General features: G+C 42.2%; 1 protein-coding gene across 3 annotated transcripts in view; it reads right to left on the bottom strand.

Moving 5' to 3' along the window:
* Nucleotides 1-8,921: 8,921 nt before the first annotated feature.
* Nucleotides 8,922-23,693, bottom strand: part of SLC16A14 (solute carrier family 16 member 14) — a 34,240-nt gene continuing 19,468 nt past the window's right edge. For 2 of the 3 annotated variants that reach the window (XM_063645246.1, XM_063645247.1), the window contains exon 4: nucleotides 19,171-20,891. In XM_063645246.1, the coding sequence (XP_063501316.1) occupies nucleotides 19,726-20,891 (1,166 nt within the window). In that variant the 3' untranslated portion in view covers nucleotides 19,171-19,725. Of the gene's footprint in view, nucleotides 11,477-19,170; nucleotides 20,892-23,693 lie in introns of those variants that run through there. The other variant, XM_055290924.2, reaches the window with a different exon arrangement.

Genomic DNA, 23,693 nt, shown 5'->3' on the forward strand with positions numbered 1-23,693 from the left:
TCCTTAAAGGTAAGTGATATTATTTCTGTCATTTCTCTCAGGGGTCTACAAACTATGGCGTGGACCTAATCTGACCAGCCTGCTGATTTTATAAATAAAGCTTTATTGGAACAGTATTTATGTGTTATCTATGGTGGCTTCCACACTACAATGGCAGCATTAGGTAGTAGTCGTGACACAGACTGCATTGCCTGCAAAATCTAATTATTCTGAGAGGACAAGTTAATTTTTTCAAAGTTTCATAAAACTGATACTCAAATCTCTACCTAAGTCTTTGTTCTTAACCACAAATGCCACAGCACCTCTCCTTTCAGAGCCAACACCACATCTCACCAATAGAACTTGAAAAGGTGATGGGATTTGTACGGGTCACATTTGAAATTATAAGCAGAAGGCCTTGAGCATAATATGAGATCATTCAAGATTGGTTGCCCAGAGAATACGCCAAGCTTTTGATGAACTAAATTATTGCCTATTTTTAATAAAGTATCTTTTTGTTGTTGTTGTTTTTGAGACAGGGTCTCACTCTGTCGGCAGGCTGAAGTGCTGTGGCACAAACACAGCTCACTGCAGCCTCAACCTCAAGGGATCCTCTCACCTCAGCCTCCAGAGAAGCTGGGACCACAGGCACACATCACTACACCCAAGTAATTCTTGCATTTTGTGTAGAGATGAGGTCTTGCCATGTTGCCCAAGCTGGTCTCAAACTCCTGGGCTCAAGTGATCCTCCCACCTCAGCCTCCCAAAGTGTTGGGATTACAAGCATGAGCTACAGCACCTAGCCTAAAGTGTCTTAAGGCATTTAAATAATGAGTAAGGGGCAAATTCTTCTTTGAGCCCCTCATACACTCTTATGGAAAACTACCAGGATGAGTAAAGGGGGTGAGTAAATACAGCTTACTGGTTCTTTCCCAAACTCAGTCCTCTCTTCCTACCACTTTCTTCTACTTGACCACTTGGAAATCTGCCTCTGTCAAGAAACCCTTACCTCTTTCTATTTCGCCTGGCAATTCAAGAGGAGGTGGGATTGGCTCTCACCTTGCTAGCCAGTGCCAGTTGGAGACCCTCAACCCAACTCTCTCCTCGCAGTCCAACTGTAGCACCTTTCCTGCATTGCAGTGGTCTCCGCTCTCCACCATGGCTCAATTCCCTTTTCATAGATGGCAGCTGCTTCCCCGTTCCAGTCTTTGCAATTCAACATCAGCATTCCCTCCCCAACTCACTGTTCTCCGAACATTTTGACGCTGGAGACCTCCCATCCACACATACCACGCTCCAACCTGGCCAACTTGGAATGCTTCTCCTTCCACGGCCTTCACATCTGAGCTTTCTGGTATGGAGCTATTGCTTCTGGAGGGAAGCCTCCTTACCTTCTTGAGGAGTTGCCTCATTTCCAAAGCTCACTTCTTCTAAGCTTCCGTGAATCTGTAGATGTGACCGGTTTGCTCTCTGCCCTAACCTGGGTCCCTTACCGGCTGTTCATCCAGTAGCCCCTCCCTGACTGTACTTGATTGTCTGCCATCTCTGAATTCTAGGATTAGTGAAACGCTCAATGTGTGAAACGCTCTTGCCCTGTAACCTGCAGGATGTCCACCCGATGGGCGATTTATGTCTTTTTCCCTATGATCAGACAGCAGAGCATCGCTGGAGCACATCAGATGTGCTGCCTTGGCCCCCGACTGACCTAGCCTGGCTTCCTTTGGCTTCCACCCTTTGCCTTAACAGGCCTTGTATTATCTATTTCCTGGGCTTCTCACAGTGGATCTTCAAGCCTTATCTCCCACTTCGCAGAGATTAAGCTTCTCTTCTCTCCTGCGTGAAACCTCCCTGTCTTGGGCCCACCTTGTCTTTCTTCTACCTTCAGAGGGAGGAGTTGACTTATTTACAGTGCTCACCTCTCCATTGTTAGGGATTCTGGTCTTTCTCATCTCCTTGTTCTCTATATCTTCCATCTCTCCTCTTCACAGATTCTCTTTCCTTTTCTTTTTTGAATACTTATGTAAATAGAGACAGGGTCTTGCTATGTTGCCCAGGCTGGTCTCGAACTCTTGGTTTCAAGTGATCCTCCTGCCTTGGCCTCCCACACTGGGATTACAGGAATGAGCTACCGCACCTGGCACGCTTTTCTTTTCTTAAGAACATAGGAATCAGCCAGGCTGTAATCCCAGCACTTTGGGAAGCCGAGGCGGGTGGATCCCTTAAGCCCTGGAGTTTGAGATGAGCCTGAAAAATATAGTGAAAACTAACTCCTTACCTCATGATCCACGCCACCTCGGCCTCCCAAAGTGCTGGGATTATAGGCATGAGAGCCACCACGCCTGGCCTTTTTTTTTTGAGACAAGAGTCTCACTCTGTGGCCCAGGCTGAAATGTGGTGGTTCGATTTCAGCTCTCTGCAACCTCCGCCTCCCGGGTTCAAGTGATTCTCCTCCCTCAGCCTCCTGAGTAGCTTGGATTACAGGCATGTGCCACCACTCCCAGCTAATTTTTGTATTTTTAGTAGAGACAGGGTTTCGCCATGTTGGCCAGGCTGGTCTCGAACTCCTGACCTCAGGTGATCCACCCACCTCGGCCTCCCAAAGTACTAGGATTATAGGCATGAGCCACCATGCCCGGCCACCATCCTGTTCTTTTGATTAATACTTAGAGACTCATGACTTGACGATCAATGTGACCTCCCACTTTGCAGAGATTAAGCTTATCAGTGTGAACTTCTCTTAGCTTATCTGTCAAGGTTTTGTATAAACAACCTTCCCCTACCTTTGCAGCCTGGCCTCATCCCTATTCTTGCTTACTTCAGGCTGTTCTCTGAACCTGAGCTCCTCCTGTGCTTTCCGGGTCTGTGTTTTCACCCATGTTGTTCTCCCCTTGCCCCGTCATCATGCCAGCCCCCTAACCAAGACATGCCCAGCCTCCAAGGCCACTTCACACTTCAGCTATCTCTCCTTCTGATTCCTCTAGCACAAAGTGTGCTGCTGGGATCCTGGGAGTCCTCAAAACCCCTTCGGTGGTCTGTGAGGTCAGACCTATTTTCCTAATAATACTAAGACATTATTTACCTTTTTCATTCATTCATTCATTCATTCTTTTTTTTTTTTTTTTTTTTTTTGAGACAGGGTTTCACTCTGTCACCCAGGCTGGAGTGCAATGGCGCAATCTTGGTGCACTACAACCTCTACCACCCAGGCTCAAGCAATCCTCCCACCTCACCCTCCCAAATAGCTGGGACCACAGGTACGTGCCACCATGCCTGGCTAATTTTTGTATTTTAGTAGAGACGGGGTTTCACCGTGTTGCCCAGGCTGGTCTCAAGCTCCTGGGTTCAAGCAATCCTCCCGCCTCAGCCTCCCAAAGTGCTGGGATTATAGGGAAGAGCCACTATGCCTGGCCCCTTTTGTATTCATTCTTTCACAAGTAAGCAGTGGAATTTTCCAGAGGCTATGTGAACTGTGATGTTGTTATTCTGATGACTAGTGGAACATACGCTTGTCTACTTTTGTGTTTTCTAGACTTTCTAAGGTAGTAGGTTTAGGGTATGAATATGTTGAATTTTCAGAGTCTAACCTAGTTTGTTTTCAGTACTTCTACTGTGCTTTTGCTAGTTATCTTTGTTATACCTGCTATCTTTTTTTTTTTTTTTTGAGACTGAGTCTCGCTGTGTTGCCCAGGCTGGAGTGCAGTGGAACGATCTCGGCTCGCTGCAACCTCCACCTCCCGATTTCCAACGATTCTCCTGCCTCAGGCTCCCAAGTAGCTGGAATTACAGGCACACGCCACTACTCCCAGCTAGCTAATTTTTGTATTTTTAGTAGAGATGGGGTTTCACCATGTTGGCCAAGCTGGTCTTGAACTTCTGACCTCGTGATCTGCCCGCCTCAGCCTCCCAAAGTGCTGGGATTACAGGCGTGAGCCACTGTGCCCAGCCTATACCTGCTATCTTTTATGCAACCTCATTCTCATCCAGTAAATTGGTATCCTGAGGTTTATCTGTGTGGAAATACAAGAGGTAGATAATACTTTGTTGTCTTACTTTGCAATAATATTTAAAAGTATTTTTGTTTTATTTTGTTTTTTAGAGGGAGTCCCACTCTGTCGCCCAGGCTGGAGTGCAGTGGTGTGATCTCAACTCACTGCAACCTCTGCTTCCCAGGTTCAAGCAATTCTCCTGTCTCAGCCTCCCAAGTAGCTGGGACTACAGGTGTGTGTCACCACACCCAGCTACTTTTTGTATTTTTAGTAGAGATAGGGTTTCACCATATGGTCAGGCTGGTCTCGAACTCCTGACCTCAGGTGATCCACCCGCCTTGGCCTCCCAAAGTGCTGGGATTATAGGCGGTGAACCACCTTGCCCAGCCAAAAGTACTTTAAAAAATAGCTTTTAAACCCTAAAATGTGAATTCTAGAATTTAATATTTTAATGAAAACGTAAACATTTATATTTTTATTCTATTTGCGGACGGATCATTTGCTTTAAAGGGGGATATGGGAAATCTTGCTTTCTTAGCCCACAGCTGCACTATCTAAGACTAAAGATGCTAAAAAAAGATGAAACTGACATATTAAGGAGTTTTCAAACTCACATAAGGGAAAAACTAGTAAAAAGAAATATAAATATGACTCAGAAGGTACTTTTCCTTGGCTTTATAGTGTTAAAATTTTACCTTTTTTGGTACCTGTCAAGTTGTGGCATCACTTTGAGAGGAATCATTCAGAGTTTAAAGAAAAAAGGAGTTGAATTTTTTAAATGTAGATATGATGTTTCTTAAAAGCCCAAAATGTATCATTACAGGTTTTAAACTAGAAATGAAAAAGCCTTTGAAGTGGGTAAGTTACTGAACTGCCCTGAGAAAGGCGGACAAGCCCATTCAGCTGGCGTTGCCAAGGGCTTGCTGGATGGAAACTCAGCAAAAGAAAATCACAACAGTGCCACTTTTTTTTTTTTTTTTTTTTTGAGATGGAGTCTCACTCTGTCCTCCAGGCTGGAGTGCAGTGGCGCGATCTTGGCTTACTGCAACCTTCGCCTCCTGAGTTCAAGTGATTCTCCTGACTCAGCCTCCTAAGTAGCTGGGATTACAGATGCCCACCACCACACGCACCAAATTTTTGTATTTTTGGTAGAGACAGGGTTTGGCCAAACAGTGCCACTTTCTAATGACACAGTAACTTGTCAAATTAAAGCTCTAGCAGCAAACATGAAGGCTGAGTTAATCTCTTCTCTGCAGTATTGTACTGATGTCTTATAAATGGCCAAGTCAGTAGATTAGGTTGCGCTTGATGTTTTGCTTGTGTTCATCCGGTATCAACACTGACTAATCAAAGTCCTGTTTTTTTTTTTTTTTTTGAAACAGGCCAAACAATACTACTATTCTTACTCATTTGTTTTTTTTGAGACAGAGTCTCACTCTGTCGCCCAGGCTGGAGTTCAGTGGCCCAATCTTGGCTCACTGCAAGCTCCGCCTCCTGGGTTCATGCCATTCTCCTGCCTCGGCCTCCTGAGTAGCTGGGATTACAGGCGCCCGCCACCACGCCCGGCTAATTTTTTGTATTTTTAGTAGAGACGGGGTTTCACCGTGTTAGCCAGGATGGTCTCGATCTCCTGACCTCGTGATACACCTGCCTCGGCCTCCCAAAGTGCTGGGATTACAAGCGTGAGCCACCGCGCCCAGCCACTCATTTTTTTAAAAAGTGGTTACTTTTTCTCCCTCCGTCACCCAGGCTGAAGTGACACTGCAACCTCCGCCTCCCGGGTTCAAGTGATTCTCATACCTCAGCCTCCCAAGTAGCTGGGATCATGGGCACCCGCCACTACGCCCTGCTAATTTTTGTGTTTTTAGTGTAGACGGAGTTTCACCATGCTGTCCAGGCCAGTCTCAAACTTCTGGCCTCAAGTAATCGGCCTGCCTCAGCTTCCCAGGGTGCTGGGATTACAGGCGTGAGCCACCGCACCATCTTTAATACTGTGTGACAAAGAGAGGAGGAAGCAAGAGCACATCTGCTGCACATCAGAGTGTCACGGTTGTCATGAGGAAAAGCAGTTGTGTGAGGAATCACGAGCTCAACTACCCCTTTTTTCATGAAACACCATGTTTATACTTGGCAGACACATTATTGGAAATGAGGCTATCCCTTCAAGGAAAACAAGTGCAGTTTTCCTTGCCAATGATAATATTCAAACTTTCAAAAGGAAAATAATATTTTGGATAACTTAGACCAACTTCCATGAGCTTGTCCACTTTCCAATACTTAAAGTATTTTTAAATACTTTAAAATACTTTGAAAGTTTTATTACCACCCATCTCATCAGACTGCCTAGTGGTATTAACACGTGATTCTAAAAATTGAGATATAATTCATATATTATAAAATTTACCCTTTAAAAGTATATATGTCAGTGTTTTTTGTATTATATTCATAGAGTTGTGCAATTGTCACTGTTATCTAGTTCCAGAACATTTTCAGCACCTCAAAAAGAGACCCCGTACTTATAAGGTGTCACTTTCTACTCCCATCTGTCCCCAGCTCTGGCAATCACTAATATAATTTCTGTTTCTGTGGATTTGCCTACTCCGGACATTCCATATAAATGGAATAACTGATTTTTTACACAAATAATAACTGTGATTTTCAAAATATTGTATAAAATATGAAAAAATTTCCATTGTGGAAGTCAGTGTGGCGATTCCTCAGGGATCTAGAACTAGAAATACCATTTGACCCAGCCATCCCATTACTGGGTATATACCCAAAGGACTATAAATCATGCTGCTATAAAGACACATGCACACGTATGTTTATTGTGGCACTATTCACAATAGCAAAGACTTGGAACCAACCTAAATGTCCAACAACGATAGACTGGATTAAGAAAATGTGGCACATATACACCGTGGAATACTATGCAGCCATAAAAAATGATGAGTTCATGTCCTTTGTAGGGACATGGATGAAACTGGAAACCATCATTCTCAGCAAACTATCGCAACGACAAAAAACCAAACACTGCATGTTCTCACTCATAGGTGGGAATTGAACAATGAGAACACCTGGACACAGGAAGGGGAACATCACACACCAGGGACTGTTGTAGGGTGGGGGGAGGGGGGAGGGACAGCATTAGGAGATATACCTAATGCTAAATGACGAGTTAATGGGTGCAGCACACCAACATGGCACATGTATACATATGTAACAAACCTGCACGTGTGCACATGTACCCTAAAACTTAAAGTATCATAATAATAAAATTAAAAAATAAATAAATAAATAAATATCCATTGAATTGTAAAAAAAAAAAAATATCTCGGAACATGGATGTTTTGAAATGTTAAAATCATGAAGAATTGTAAACTAATATTATTAACATCTTACATATCTAATGAAGAACAAGGAAGAAAGGAACTGTATGTTGAATATCGGTTATAAGATTTAGAGTATAGAGTTTTAAAATGTATTTCCTACTAATAAAACACATATTCACGATAAAAAAAATGTTGAGACCAGGTGTGCAATTTTACTATGCATAAGAATCTACTGAGAAGCTTATCTAAAAGGAAGATTTACTGGTCCCATTCTCAATTCTCTAGGTTTTAAGTAGGCCCAAGAATCTGCATTCAAAATAATTTTGGATACAAGTTTTAAATCGAAGAAGCATTATGTACATATGGAAACAAAAAAATCAGACCTACCTTAGTCCCCAGATTTTCTTCCCTGGAGCCAACAACTGTTAATGTTTTCTTATGTTTCTTTATGTTTCTTCCCAGCAATTTTCAATTCATGTCTAAGCCTATTATATATATGAATGACTTTTCTTGTAATGAAAACATATAATTGGGGGCATATTAAACATATTGCTTTATCTTGCCTTTTTTTTCCCCTTTTTTCTTGAGACAGAGTCTTGCTCTGTTGCCCAAGCTGGAGTGCAATGGCGTGATCCACCTCCTGGGTTCAAACAATTCTTCTGCCTCAGCCTCCTGAGTAGCTGGGATTACAGGTGCCCAGCACCATGCCCAGCTAATTTTTGTATTTTTAGTAGAGACGGGGTTTCGCCATGTTGCCCAGGCTGGTCTCAAACTCCTCAACTCAAAGTGATCCATCCGCCTTGGCCTCCCAAAGTGCTGGGATTACAGGCGTGAGCCACCATGCCCAGCCTATCTTGCTTTTTTTTTTTTTTTTAAGCACTATATCTTCAGGCTGTTTCCGAATTCTACATATAGATCTGCCTTTTTTGTTTAATAATTCCATAAATTCTGCTGTATTATTATTAGGTCTATACTTTAAAATACTTTATACTGTACTTTAACAGTTATACTACTTCAACAGTTCTCTAATGGTTATCTGTTGGTAGACATTTAAATTGTTTCCAGTCTTTTATTTTTTTATTTTTCTTATTTGAGACGGAGTCTTGCTGTGTCGTCAGGCTGGAGTGCAGTGGCGCGATCTCAGCTCACTGCAACCTCCACCTCCCGGGTTCAAGCGATCCCCTTGCCTCAGCCTCCTGAGTAGCTGGGACTACAGGTGCCCGCCACCATGCCCGGCTAATTTTTTGTATTTTAGTAGAGACGGGGTTTCACCATGTTGGCCAGGATGGTCTTGATCTCCTGACCTCATGAACCGTCTGCACCCGGCCCAGTCTTTTATATAACAAACCATAAACAAAAAATCCTTACATATTAGTCTGTGTTCATATGTAGAAAATGATGTTAGAAATGCAATTGCTGGATTCAAAGATGTGTGCATTTTAAATTTAATACTTAGACTCAGCACTTTTCATAATCATTCTAGGTGATTTCTGTCCACGTGGTTTGTGACCACACCTAGAGAAATAGTTTTTCAGGGGAAAGAATGAAACAAATAGTTACCACCTGCATTTTAGGAGTATTCTCTTCAAAGCCAACAAAACAGAAATTTTATACAAAAACTCACTGACCGTCTTCAAAGAGGACAACATTTATTTAGTTGTATGTAAATAAAAATTATTTGGATATATGAGGGGAAAACGATAAAGCACACGATATAAATATACAATTAACCCTTTATAATATCTTCAAAGAACAGCAAATAACATAAACAGGAAATATTTGCAGTAATTCTTTCCAGTATTCTCTTCTACTCTGTTGTCAACATGAATACTGCAAGCAGGTCTTTATTTTTTTTGACAATGGGAACTTCCACTCATTTGGTAGAAGTCACCACTTTCAAAACATAGTAAGTCAACAGACAACTGTACAAACTGAACGTGAGCAAGTCTAACTTAGATGTAATTAGAGTCGAGTCATTGGATAAAAAGTTCATATTGATGATACACAACCAGCAGTGCAAGCATCCAAATACATTGGCTATAGCACCATTTAAAATATTTAACACTGCCTCTTGTTAATTTGATGTTGTCGGAAAATGAAAGTAATGAAGCCACGTAGTTTTTAAAACATACAACATGTGTTTCAATCTAATCATCCTAATTCTATGGTAAATTACATAGACAGAGATAGAGGAGGGAGCATTGCCTCAGCTTTAAGATTATCTTTATCAAAATAGAGAGCTGGATTCTTTAACAGCAGCCAAAGCTGTAACGATAACACATAGGTTGTTGTGTTGAACCAAATGGAGTATGACATGCAATCTATTGTCTATAATAATTTACAGGCAATTCCCGAGTCATTGGAGGTAATATTAAGTGTATATATTAACCATGCTTTTGTCTCTCCTTTCCATTAGCTGCCTTTTATTATTTTGGTGGTCCTTTCATTATACAACCCCTACCACTAGACATTAGAGCAGGAAATAATGGAGATGGAACAAAAAGAGAACTTGTCCATTGAATCACTTGTTAACAGCTCAGAAGGGCATGGTTGAGTATAACTGAAACTGCTGGCTAAAATTACGCTTGGGGTGGCATTGTTTGATTCCAATTCCTAGTAGCATTCCTGCCTCTAATTGTCAAGGATAATTGAGAATGGGCTGTATTCACTTTAGATAAATTTGACCTAAGACACTGGCAATGATATTCAAGGATTTGTGTGTGTGTGGTGATCAAATTGTGAGTAGAAATTTAAATAGTCTTAAACTATCTGTAAACAAGTAAGGCAGCCAGAAATTTCAAATGATCTGGGAAGAACATTCTGCAGTCTGAAAAACGTTTGGCTTAGAAAAATAGACATCTCAGATAAAGAAAGGGCATTATTAGATGTCATGGATCACAGTCATCTTCTGTATGAAATCAATCAAGAGAACTATTTTTAAAACTGTGCCACGCTCAGGAAAATGAATGGTCTATATAACAACACAAGAGTCTAGAAATGGGCTATTTGTTATCACTACTCCAGTGTCAGGTGTGGCACAGACATCTACACTAAGGGCATTCCATTTATTATCCTCACAAATTGATAGTGTTATACTTTGGATTAGCAACATTCCTTGGAGATGATTTAACTATTAACTTTATTTGTCAGTTAGCAATTGGTTCTATATTATATTTTTTGGGCAGAAGAAACTCAGAAAAAAATATTGCAGGCCCCAGATAATGCTTATCATCTAAGAGTCCAATGATATGAATAAAAGTGCTTGAATTGTAGCCCTTGATTTAATGTTGTGTGTACAAATACAGCTTCTGCTAAGGAAATCATTACTGTTATTTCTTTGTCAAGGTTTTGTCTCAAGATTCCATTTATAACTGGATAGCACTGAATTAGGATTAATGGCAAATGCTTTCTTTTAGAGGAGGATTTATGAGTCACAATCCCTAGCTGCAGAATTCCCTCATAAAAATACAAGCCGTGTTTCTTTAATTGCACTAAATTGTATTACCTGTGGAATTAGAGCTTGCCTTTGTTTGATGCTAGCAGATCAATAGCTCCCTGTAATAATTAATTTCTGAAATCTAGTCATATTCTTGTGCTTGAAACCCATTTATCTGTAAGCTTTCTGGAAGCACACAGATACTTCAGTTTTGTCTTACAAAGAAGTGGTTGAGTTGAAAAGCTTTTATTCCCTGTTTTTGTTTTAGAAGCTGTATTTAAAACCCTAGTCCCAGTAGATGACAAGGGAATGGTTTTTATAAGGGCATCTCTACCAATTATTTACTAGGCTGTCTTTGAATAACACTGTCATCTCTAGAATGTATGTAGTCCTTAAGATCTTGTAGCATTACATCTCCCGAAACAGAGAGGCAGTGCTGCTTACAAATGAGGCTGTGACAATGGCATTTACAAATGACAGTGCCAGTTACCGTACAAATGCTTTCCCATGTCCTGTCATAAGTGCCTCACAGCAACCATGCGAGGTAGGCATGAGTATTACAGTGAAACCCACACGGAACATTACATGATACTAAACATGTGCACCATCCATGTATTTTCTTCTGGATTGTTCTATAATTCGAATGCACGGCTGAATAAGTAAAAAGAGTATCCCTATCATATAAAGCAAACCACATATGTAGAAGGAAAAATCATATTTTTGCGTGATGTCATAGATCCACCCTACAAAACAAAAAAGAATATATTGAGTGTCATGGAGTTGATACAATAAAAGTCAAGAACATAAAGCAGGCATTTATTGCTGCTATAAATGTTTCTAAAAGAATTTATATGTCATTTCATACCAATATAATGTTTCATTTATGCATTTCTTTTCCTTTTTTTTGTTTTTTATATTTTTTGGTTCTCTTGTAGCCATTTTTAAGGGTGTGCTTTACACCAGCATTCCCTGTGCCTGGGGAGGGCTGCATTCGTTAAGCCACTTGGTTGCTTTGGAAGGCATTTGAAGCAATTCCCGGCTGACTCATGGGGAGAACCTTCTGGTTCACTCAAAGGCCCGCACAAGGCCAGCAGTGAAAAGCGAATCCAATGATTTTCTTTTTTCACAAGTGCAAACACGAATTTTTCTAAAATCTACAAAAACGATTCTGAAGTTTTTAGTGTGTATCAAAGGAGGCTGGGCAGAAGACATTTGAACTTTCATTCATTCTGAAATATTTGAGGGTACACATCTGCTCTAGAAAGAATCAAAATCTTCAGGTGTTATAAAATTCACATTTACAGCCACAAAACTTTAATATTTACACTTATAGGCCGGGCGCGGTGGCTCACCCTTGTAATCCCAGCACTTTGGAAGGCCGAGGCGGGCGGATCACGAGGTCAGGAGATCGAGACCACGGTGAAACCCCGTCTCTACTAAAAATACAAAAAATTAGTCGGGTGTGGCGGCGGGCGCCTGTAGTCCCAGCTACTCGGAGAGGCTGAGGCAGGAGAATGGCTTGAACCCGGGAGGTGGAGCTTGCAGTGAGCCGAGATCGCGCCACTGCAGTCCAGCCTGGGTGACAGAGCGAGACTCCGTCTCAAAAAAAAAAAAAAAATTTACATTTATAAAACTCTAAGTTGCCAAAGATACTGCCATAGATGCTGGCTAAATTATGTTATTTTCAAATAATAATTTAATATTATAATAAACAGCTTAATATAATAATCTTATTAGACATTCTGTAAAATACCACTATATTTCATGAATTCTAAGACAATGATGTGCCGTTATTTTATGTATCAGTAAGAAATAAATATCCTTGTCAATTCAAATATGACTCAGTATTTCCTCAGGACTTTGTAAAAGGTATTCTAATTTGAGACGTTAAAATATGAGAAAAATGTGTCTCCGAATCTATGAAATATGTTTCCTATATTTCAGTGATTAATTCTAAGAATGGGTCACAAGTCATGGTTCCCACATAGTCAACTACGCAAACTGAGAGGATTGAGCTACACACAAGAGTTTTATTTATGGTAAAAATGTAAATTTTGAACATTCATTTTTTTCCCTTTTAGTAAGTACATTAATTAGCAAAGACTTAAAATATAAATGATTTAGTGGCCAGGCTCAGTGGCTCACACCTGTAATCCCAGCACTTTGGGAGACCAAGGCGGGCAGATCACATGAAGCCAGGAGTTCGAGACCAGCCTGGCCAACATGGCAAAACCCCCATCTCTACTAAAAAATACAAAAATTAGCTGGGTGTGGTGGTGCATGCCTGTAATCCCAGCTACCCAGGAGGCTGAGGCATGAGAATTGCTTGAACCCAGGAGGCAGAGGTTGCAGTGAGCTGAGATCATGCCACCGCACTCCAGCCTGGGCAACAGAGCAAGACTCCGTCTCAAAAAATAAGATTTTATGATCAAACATAGTATTCCGTGGCCACTTTTCAGAAACATCTTTAAAAAAATTGAATTGGCAAATGAATGCATAAACGCACTTAAACTTCCCCTATCAAGAAACAGCCACACAAAAGCAACCAGGAAAGGTGTAAACCAGTCCCTCCGACTTCCTGGTTGTTATCTGTATCTCTTTGTTTATTGTATCTAGTGTGTGATGAATATGCCTGGATTATGTATTTACAGGGATCAGTCAAGGCATTCATAAAGAAAAACAAACAATAGCATACAAATTTATAATCTTTTTTTTTAAAAAAACAACACGTTAAAAGGTATGAATTCTGGATCTACTTTAAAAGTAAACCAAGTTTTTGAATTTGTTATTTGATGTAAAAAATAGAAAAGAAAAAAAAAATCTGACTCTTTAGAAGTGGCTCAGTAAAATGTTCTATCATCTTTTCTTAATCTATAATTGGAGACAAGGGGGACAAAAAAGATTAAATATAATCCAAAAATAATGCTTCAGCTTCAGAATTGAATTGGAAAGGCACATTGACACTGACCTATGAACAAAAACACACCCAACTTCTACTCAGTGTTACCAGCTGGCAACCGTGGACCATTGTGAATTAGGACAAAATGAACAATTCACTTGCAGATAATGCAGAGTGATCTGTATCTACAGAATACATGATGGGAATAACTGTAATCTACAATGTAAAAAAAAAAAATCAATAAATACAAATGAGGTTCTCACAGTCCACTCATCTCCATATGAAAGCTGACCAGGTCATTTTAATGGCTAAATCCCCGCTTTCCACATGATCAAGTGATTGAGAGCAGAAACGGTGGCTGTAAGTAACAAACACCTGAATGGCTTGTTTCAAATGGCTGAAACAAGTTGAACTATTACTGCTGCTTAATGTGAACTTCGGAAATAGGACGAAATCCTACCTGGCTGGAAAATTAAGCTGTATTTCGTTCAGACTATTTATTTACTTTTTGGTGGAAGTGGTTGATTTTAAGCTCCAGGCTCTGTGATGTGGCCCCTGCCTACCTCTTTCCCCTGCTCATCAGCACAAGCCATGCTGAATTTGTTAGCATCTCAAATACATTTCTCTTGGCTCCCTGTCTGATCATGTCCTGTTCCCCCTTCTGGGTGGGATAGTAATAAATACCATCACCCTTAGAGCATCCTAGGATTCCCTTTTCCCCATCCCATCCCTCATCTTTACTCCACAGAATATAAAAAATGTCTGTTAAGTATATTACATATTGCAACAGACTTAAATTGAATTCATTATTGCTACTATTATTATTATTATTTTTTGCGACGGAGTCTCACTCTGTCACCCAGGCTGGAGTGCAGTGCACCATCTCAGCTCACTGCAGCCTCCACCCTCTGGGTTCCAGCAATTCTCCTGTCTCAGCCTCCCGAGCAGCTGGGATTACAGGCATGCACCACCACGCCTGGCTGATTTTTGTATTTTTTAGTGGAGACAGGGTTTCCCCACATTGGCAAGGCTGGTCTCAAACTCCTGACCTCAGGTGATCCACCCGCCTCAGCCTCCCAAAGTGCTGGGATTACAGGCGTCAGCCACCGTGCCCGGCCAAATTCATTAATATTATTATTATTTTTAAATGGTCCTCTTTCCTCTAAAAATATAAGCATTTGTAAAAGTATCTCCACATGCCCAAGCTTCAAACGTAACTCATGTCAGTTTTTTTTAAAAAAAGCACACCCAACTTCACCGAACAATTTAACATAGTTCAAATTGTAGGAGTAGTCCTAAATTTCATGTTAAGTTAATCCCATAGGTTTTCTCCAATCTACCTTTAGGATTTATTTATAAATAACTCTGGATCCTGCCATCTCCCTTTGGTGCCTGTTTTAATATTTCTGCTAGTTTGAATTCAAACCCAGTCGGATGTAAAGCAGGTCAAGAGAGACAGGACTCTACCAGGAGCTTTGACTCTCAGCACATGTTGACACAACTTTTTCAGAGAGAAGACAGTTCCTATAAGCTGCCCTCCTCATGCATCCTTCACCACCCCTCCTGGAGGTCTGACCTCAGTTCCTGGATTTGAAACCCGGGATTCTTGGCAACCCTGGATTCTTGGCAACCCTCATCCAAGCACCAATTCAAACCTACAGCTTGAAAGTAAAATCTGGTTCCCTATTAAAATGCATTTTCTTTTCATTTGAGTCTGTCAAATAAGTAATAGCTGTTTTTCGTATTAATTAAATAAGGGCCCCCAGCTTTTGGTGGAAAACGTTGCAAATTATTGTTAAGTTATTGGATTTTATGTGAATGGAAGAGACGTGTGTGGAATATTGGTCAGTCAAATCTGATGGCTGAGGTTTTGCCATAATATACACTGAAACATCTAGGAAAGTATGTACTACTATTACATAATTTTGTTTTATTTTATTTTATTTTAATTTTGAGACAGACTCTTGCTCTTGTCGCCCAGGCTAGAGTGCAGTGGTGTGAGCTTGGCTCACTGTAACCTCCGTCTCCCGGGTTCAAGCAATTCTACTGCCTCAGCCTGTCAAGTACCTGGGATTACAGGTGCCTAATTTTTGTATTTTTGTCGAGATGAGGTTTCACCTTGTTGGCCAGGCTGTCTCCAACTCCTGACCTCAGGTGATCTACCCACCTCGGCCTCTCAAAGTGCTGGGATTACAGGCATGAGCCACCGCACCCGGCCTATATTACATCTTTAAAGGGGTTGAACAAAACGCCCAACAATATTATAAATAAATTAGATCAAGAAGTCCATGCTGCTGAATGACATGGTTGAAATGTCTGTTCAATATCTCTGATTATACATTCTTGAAACTGTTTTTTTTAAAAAGAAGGTAATGTGAACAGTAATTTTCCTTGCAGCAAACCCAGCTAAGTAATAATTTCTAGTGCACCTCGAATTTCTAGCAAGAGTGTAATGTGGTCATTTAGTCACTCATGTTGCCAGTCACTCTGAGCCTACAGTGCACATAAATGGTGGCTTGCATCTCATTGCAATCTTGGCTCCTTGGTCTGGAAAGTCAATAAATGAAACATCATGCAGGTAGCCAGTGAATGTTATGCATCATTCCTTAGTGCATGAATTCAATGGAAGATGAAGAAACCAACAAATGCAAATAAAGAAAGTCCCCTTTAGCTTGCTGGCCTAGACAGGCACATCCGAATGTTGATTTTGGGGTTTCCATAGCAGCGTATGATATGCATCATAGAAGGCTCCCAACCATTAATACAACAATTTCTACCATCCATGGTGGATCCCATTCCACTAAGGAATCCACCTCTAGGGAGGAAACTTGAAGCAGTCAAGAGATAAGACCTGATGACTGAGGGTTGGGTATAACTCCCTGTCCTCTACTTATCATTCCTTTCTCTTCCACTGAAGAAAGCTCACTAGAATGCAGATGAGTGGACAGCACATGACCACAGGGAAGGGATAAGGAAACTATCCTGGCAAACTCTGGTGTTTTGACTAACGTCGATCTTGAGAATTACTCATGCCATACCTCACAGTTGTGTTGTGATGCCGCCATTGAAATCTGACGGATCAAGACAAAACAACCCGAGCCTGCCCATTAGAAGAAAGTACTCCTGGATCATGCAAAGAACCATCAATGACAGAGTGCATTTCTGCATATTATGTATCTGAAGGACCTCCAACAAGAGGGTGGAGGAGCCACTACTAGGTCCCCATACCTCCAATGGATATTTAACATCTCTAGCAGGCACCATTGGCTGACTGATTCAACTGCCAATCCTAATTCTTTTCTCCTTTCCTTCCTCTAGTACAGAGGCTAGAAAGCAAAATACTCCATTCACAGCTCCCCTTGAAGCTTGAACTAGCTATGTGATATAGTTCCAGCCAATCAGATATAAGTGGAATTTTGCTGGGACTGAGCCTTTCCCCACTTGCTTCTCCCTGCTATAAATGATGATGTAGTGGCTGGAGATACAGCAACCATTGTGTCACCATGAGGCAGTTAGCATGAGGAAAGGGTCAGGAGGATCTCTGAGACATTGCCCCAATATCCTCCAGTCCCTGAACTCTATATTTCTGGTTATGTGACAGAAATCTGCTTAAACTATCATTGTCAGGATGTTATAATCAAATGCATTCTGACCTGACAGAGAATTTTACATAATGAGATCAGCGAGCAATTTTAGACCTTTCAACTGCCAATATAGTTTGCTCCATGGCTATAGTCATTTTCACCTAAATGCTCCATTTGCACGTCTGTGCACAGGCAGACAACAGGAGCAGCTTGCTCCAGGAGGAGGCCTATATGTAGCCCTGGGGATTCCTAAAGTGACTCTTGGACTTTAAACCTTTAGTCAGCCAACTGCTGGTGTTGTCTGCCGTATAGGCAAAAATCTATGATTTCTTGTACTTCAAATTTCAAGGGGATTTAAAAGCGTGTTTGTTGGCACAAGCTCTCTGCCAGTGGGGGTCTTAAGGGAGGAGGTGACTTTATGACTTATAGAAAGACTGGGAAAAAAGGGGGCAGGGAGGGCTTTGTCCTGTACCCATGGGATTCCTTCACCCACTGGGGAGAGATATTCCTGCCAGAGGATATTAGAATAAAGGGCCTGGAGGGCCCAGACAGGAGGGTGCTTGGGGGTGGCTGGGGAGAGGGGACATCTGAACAGGTGAGGCTCTACTGGGTTAGCCCGAGGCTCTGCACAAAACCTCTAGCAGCTCTGACAATCACCACCAGCCCTGGCTGTCTGTCTGAGGGCCACCACCAGAGAGCACCTTTGTGTTGGCCTTCTGCCATGCTATGCAGACTCCTGTCTCCAGTTCTTGGACAGAAGATAGACCTCATTATCGTCACACAGTACCTGGTGTCTTGGGGCATGAGTCTACCTGCCGAAACCTGACTTGCCTTTCCACGAAGGCACTGGCCCAGACACAAGATTCCTTGGTACCCATGGCTTCTGGTATGCCCAAATACCAAGTTCTCTGGTTAATTTGCTTCTTGCAAATGAAGGGAATACATGACAGAGAACTTATCCTAGATGTTGCCAACTAGTGGCCTCCGGGCCTGTGGTAGGCAGAATGCTTCTATCCCCCAAAACACCAAAGTCCTAATTTCTGGACCCCATGAATATGTGACCTAATAGGGCAAAAGGGACATTGCAGGTGTGATTAACTTAGGACCTGGGCTGGGGAGAGAAACCTGGATTTCCCAGGTGAGCCCAATATAATCACAGGCACCCTTATAAGTGAAAGGAGGTGGCCGGGCATGGTGGCTCACGCCTGTAATCCCAGCACTTTGGGAGGCTGAGGTGGGAGAGATCACAAGGTCAGGAGTTTGAGACCAGCCTGGCCAATATGGTGAAACCCCGTCTCTACTAAAAATATAAAATAAAAAATTAGCCAGGCATGGTGGCACATGCCTGTAATCCCAGCTACTCAGGAGGCTGAGGCAGGATAACTGCTTGAACCTGGGAGGCAGAGGTTGTGGTGAGCCAAGATCAGGCCACTGCACTCCAGCTTGGGTGACAGAGGGAGACTCCGTCTCAAAGAAAAAAAAAAGTGAAAGGAGGTGGCAGGGAGTCCAAATCAGAGAGAAGTGGGAAGATGTTACACCGCTGGCTTAGAAGATGGAGCAAGAGGGCACACGCCAAAGAATGAAAGTGGCCTCCAGATGCTGGAAAAGACAAACAAATTCCCCACTAAAGCCTCAAGAAGGAATTCAGCTCTGCTGACCTCCAGAACAGTAAGGTAATAAATCTTATTTGTGTGTGTATGTGTGTGTGTGTATGTGTGTGTAGATGGGGTCTCACTGTATTGCCCAGGCTGGTCTTGAACTTCTGAGCTCAAGTGATCCTCCTGCCTCGGCCTCCCAAAGTACTGGAATTACAGGTGTGAGCTACCACTCCTGGCCAATCTGTATTGTTTTAAGTCACCATAAGTTTCTGGCAACTTATTATAGCAACAATAGGAAGCGAATGTAGGACTGGATTGAGTCCGTGGATGTGTTCTGTTGCACCTGCCACATGGTGTTTTGGAAATCTGTTAGTGCTACCTAACAGTACAGATTCTTAGCTTCTCCTGGGGGAGAAACAACAACAGAAGATCTGGCAACAATTCTCAGTATTTCTTGGTGACAGAAATCAGCTGGAACTGCCCAGAGGCCACCTTCAAATGGGTAAGGAGCCCGTCAGTATTCCATCACCCCATCTGCTTTATTTCCTCACTCTACCAGCCTGGCTGCTTTATCATGTGGATAGGATCAAAAATTCGTCTACATTTCATCTATATTCTACATAAAAGAATGGCCTTGGCCAGGCGTGGTGGCTCACACCTGTCCACCACTTTGGGAGGCTGAGGCGGGTGGATCACTCGAGGTCAGAAGTTCGAGGCCAGCCTGGCCAACATGGTGAAAACCCATCTCTACCAAAAACATAAAAAATTAGCAGGTCGTGGTGGTGCACACCTGTAATTCCAGCTACTTGGGAGGCGAAGGCAGGAGAATCGCTTGAACCTGGGAGGCAGAGGTTGCAGTTAGCTGAGATCGCACCACTGCACTCCAGCTGGGGCAAAAGAGCGAGACTGTCTCAAGAAAAAAAAAAAGAAAGAATAGCCTTTAACTTGCTAAAATGTATAAATGAGAAAGTAGGGGGCAGGAATGGGAAGATAAAAGGAACATGTACAAAAATGGAAACCTCCTTCTTATCTCGGACTTTATAACATAACACACCATATCTACACGCACTCTGCGCTCTTAAAACCTCAGAGAGTTTACCTGCAAAAGGTGGTCCCAGCAACGCAGAGATGCCATTAGCACAGATGATGATGCCGTAGGCATTGGCCAGGTGTTCAATGCCAACCAAGTCTTCAGTCACTACGGGCATTAGGGAGAAATAACCGCTGGAAAACCCTATCAGCGCACAGATGACCGCCAGGCCAGTGTACGTGTGCATCAACGGCAGAATAAAAATACTGAGGACAAGGGTGAAGTTGGCCAACAGGAAGACATTCCAAACACTAATGCAAGGCAAGTCGGCTATGACGCCCAGGATCACTTTTCCAAAGATGTGAACTATTGCTATAATTGACGTCAGAGGGAAAACGTCATTTTGCTCCGATAAGTTATACAAATTGACGATTTCTGGGAGGTGAATGAAGGGGATGACAAAGCTGCTGTATGCAAACAAAGCCCAGAAAATAAAGGCTACAAACATTCGATTTGTAAATAGAGAGGCTGTCCCAAAGTAGCCCGAGTACCAGTCCTCGAAGCCCTTTCTGACTCTCATCGTGAGCCAGCTGACAGTCTTCAGAATCCGGAGAGCACACATGTTCTTCCTGTGCCCGGTCTGATCGGGGCACTCCTGGGCTTGTAGGTCGCAGAGGGTCTCCTCGTTCCCGGGCCCACCATCCTTCTCTTCTGTTCTTCCCTGCTGTCCAGTTGACTTCACAGATTCCGTGGAGTGCGCTGGCAGGACGCGCAGATCTTTCTCTCCTGGGTCGTTTGGGTTTTTACCAGGAGAGAGGGGCCTCATGAGCGCCCCACAAACACACAGGTTTAAGGAAACGGCACCTTGGATCAACATGGCATTCCTCCAGCCGTATTCTGCGCACAGGTACTTCAGCAGCACAGTCATTAGGAACGTACCGAATCCGGTCCCCGTGGTGCTGAGGCCCTGGGCGAGGGCGCGTCTCTTCTGGAAATACCTGCCCACCATGACCACAGCTGGCAGGTAGGCCATCCCGCTGCCCAGGCCTGCACAGGCCGACAGGGGAAGAAAAGACACAGTGCAGCATCAGTGGCCATATCCAGAATTCGCAGCAAAGATCACCTGCATTTCCTTAATTAGTATCTATTTATGCTTTTATTTCTAACAAAGCAATAACAGTGATTATTTAAAAAGCAGCCCCCAGGGATAAGCAGCAGAAAGACCATCCACCCAAGCAGGTTTCTAGCCCGCCATTTTCCCCAACAGGCTTTGTGGCACAAGTTCCTCCAATAATAAAATGGAGCAGCATTCTCACATCAGAAAAATATAAGCTCCAGGCAGGCAGGACCATGTATTTTCACCACTGGTATGCCCAGGACTGCCCAGAACACACAGCATGTGCTTAGCAAGTTGCTGGGAGAATGAATGTCTTCTCTGAGGGCCTCTGCTGTCTTAAGCCTCCCTTGATTGCACTGTGTCCAGAGGCCCTGACCTGGCTCCTTAGTCTCCACAAAAGGAGTATTTATTTCCTCGCCTATAACACAAAAATCCCAGTGCTAGCCCTATTCATTGGACTATTATAGGGAAGAATTTCTAATGTACTCAGGGAAAATATCTGACTTTTTTTTGTTTTTGAGACAGGGACTCACTCTGTTGCCCAGGATGAAATGCAGTGGTGCAATCACAGCTCATTGCGTCCTCGAACTCCCCAGGCTCAGATGATCCTCCCACCTCAGTCTCCCAAGTAGCTGGGACTATCACCGCGTGTGGCTAATTTTTGTATTTTTTTTGTAGACACGTGGTTTCACCATGTTGCCCAAGCTGGTCTCAAACTCCTGGGCTCACGCGATTCACCTGTTTTGGCCTCTCAAGGTGCTGGGATGACAGGTGTGAGCCACTGCTCCTGGCCAACATCTGACATTTTTAAAGAACTGTTTTCACCAGAGGAATATGTTCTAGTGATCTATTGTACGATATGGTGACTGTAGTTAGTAATAATGTATTCTGTATTTTTCAAATTGCTAAACGTAGATTTTAAATGTTCTCATCACAAGTATGTGAGGTGATGGATATGTCAATTAGCCTTATTCAATCATTCTACAATATATACATGTATCAGAACATCACATTTGACTCCACGAATGTTTACCATTGTCAATTATGACTAAAATAGAAATATTAAAAATGTATTACATATAATGAGGGAAAAAAAGAACTGTTATCAGGTCCTTCAGTCAATGGTTTTTAAACTATGCTTCAAAGGATACAGAAGTGCTTTATGTGTGTGTGTGTATAGACATATATTACAAGAAGCAACTTGGGGATTTATATGGACAGTAGGTTATTATGTTCACTTTCTCCTCCTATCAAAAGATACATACTTAAGCTTATATGTTTTATATATATGTATATATATATATAACCATATTTACCTATTAGCTAACATTTACTGAGCACTTTGCTAAGTGCTTTATACAAATTATGTCATTTAATGGTTTCAACAACCATGTAAACTAAGCTCTCTTCATTAGACCCATTTTGCAGATAAGGAAACTGAGGTATAAGTAGGTTAAATAACTTGCCCAAAGTCACACAGACAATAACAACGAAAAAAGAAAAGCCAGAATTCCAAGCTAACTTTTAACTCTTATGCTAACGCATTCATTGTAGCTCTGCACTCAAAAAGAATGTCAAGCTGGATTCAGTTTATTTAAAATGCAATTGTACAAGTAATTACTCATCTGTGTGAATCACACTACCTGTTGATAAAGGAAATTGTGGCTGGGAATATATTTTGCATAATGGATATGCAGATTGTGGTGCCTGGCAGCCAATATTAACCTCTTCACTGGGGAATGACAACTTAACTGTACTCTAGATTTGCTTGTCTCTACATATATGTGTGGTTTATGCTATTTTATGAATTTGAACAGGGCTAAAAGAGTAAATGATTATAAGGCCGGGCGCTGTGGCTCACACCTGTAATCCCAGCACTTTGGGAGGCCAAGGCAGGTGGATCACCTGAGGTCCGGAGTTCGAGACCAGCCTGACCAACATGGAGAAACCCCGTCTCTACTAAAAATGAGTAATTAGCTGGGCATGGTGGTGCATGCCTGTAATCCCAGCTACTGGGGAGACTGAGGCGGGAGAATTGCTTGAACCCAGGAGGTGGAGGTTGCAGTGAGCCGATATCGTGTCATTACACTCCAGCCTGGGCAACAAGAGCGAAACTCCGTCTCATAAAAAAAAAAAAAAAAAAGAGCAAATGATTATTAAAGAGTAAATGAACGTTTTTGGTTTCCTTAATCTTTTTTTAATGTTTACTTATCTATTTATGTTTTTTATTTTCTATTTTCACACAGGAGGCTTTATTATTATTATTATTATTGAGACAGAGTCTTACTCTGTCAACCAGACTGGAGTGCAGTGGCGCAATCTTGGCTCACAGCAACCTCTGCCTCTTGGGTTAAAACTATTCTCATATCTTAGCCTGCTGAGGAGCTGGGATTACAGGCATGTGCCACCGCACTTGGCTAATTTTTTTTTTGTATTTTCAGTAGAGATGGGGTTTCACCATGTTGGCCAGGCTGGTCTTGAACTCCTGGCCTCAAGTGATCTGCCCACCTTGGCCTTCCAAAGTGTTGGGATTACAGGCATGAGCTACTGCCCCTGGCATATTATTTAGCTTATTTCCCACACCACACCGATGTAATTTCCTTAATCTTTGGCCCATTCACCTAAGTCAACGTTACTGCCTTCCTTTTCCTGTTCCTCACTGGAGATAGCATTGGCATTTAGAAACAGGCATATGGAAATATAATTTGATTCTATTAGGCAGGCCGAGTATT

Source organism: Symphalangus syndactylus, chromosome 8 (genome assembly GCF_028878055.3).
Source record: "Symphalangus syndactylus isolate Jambi chromosome 8, NHGRI_mSymSyn1-v2.1_pri, whole genome shotgun sequence".
In the NCBI taxonomy this organism is placed as follows: domain Eukaryota; kingdom Metazoa; phylum Chordata; class Mammalia; order Primates; family Hylobatidae; genus Symphalangus; species Symphalangus syndactylus.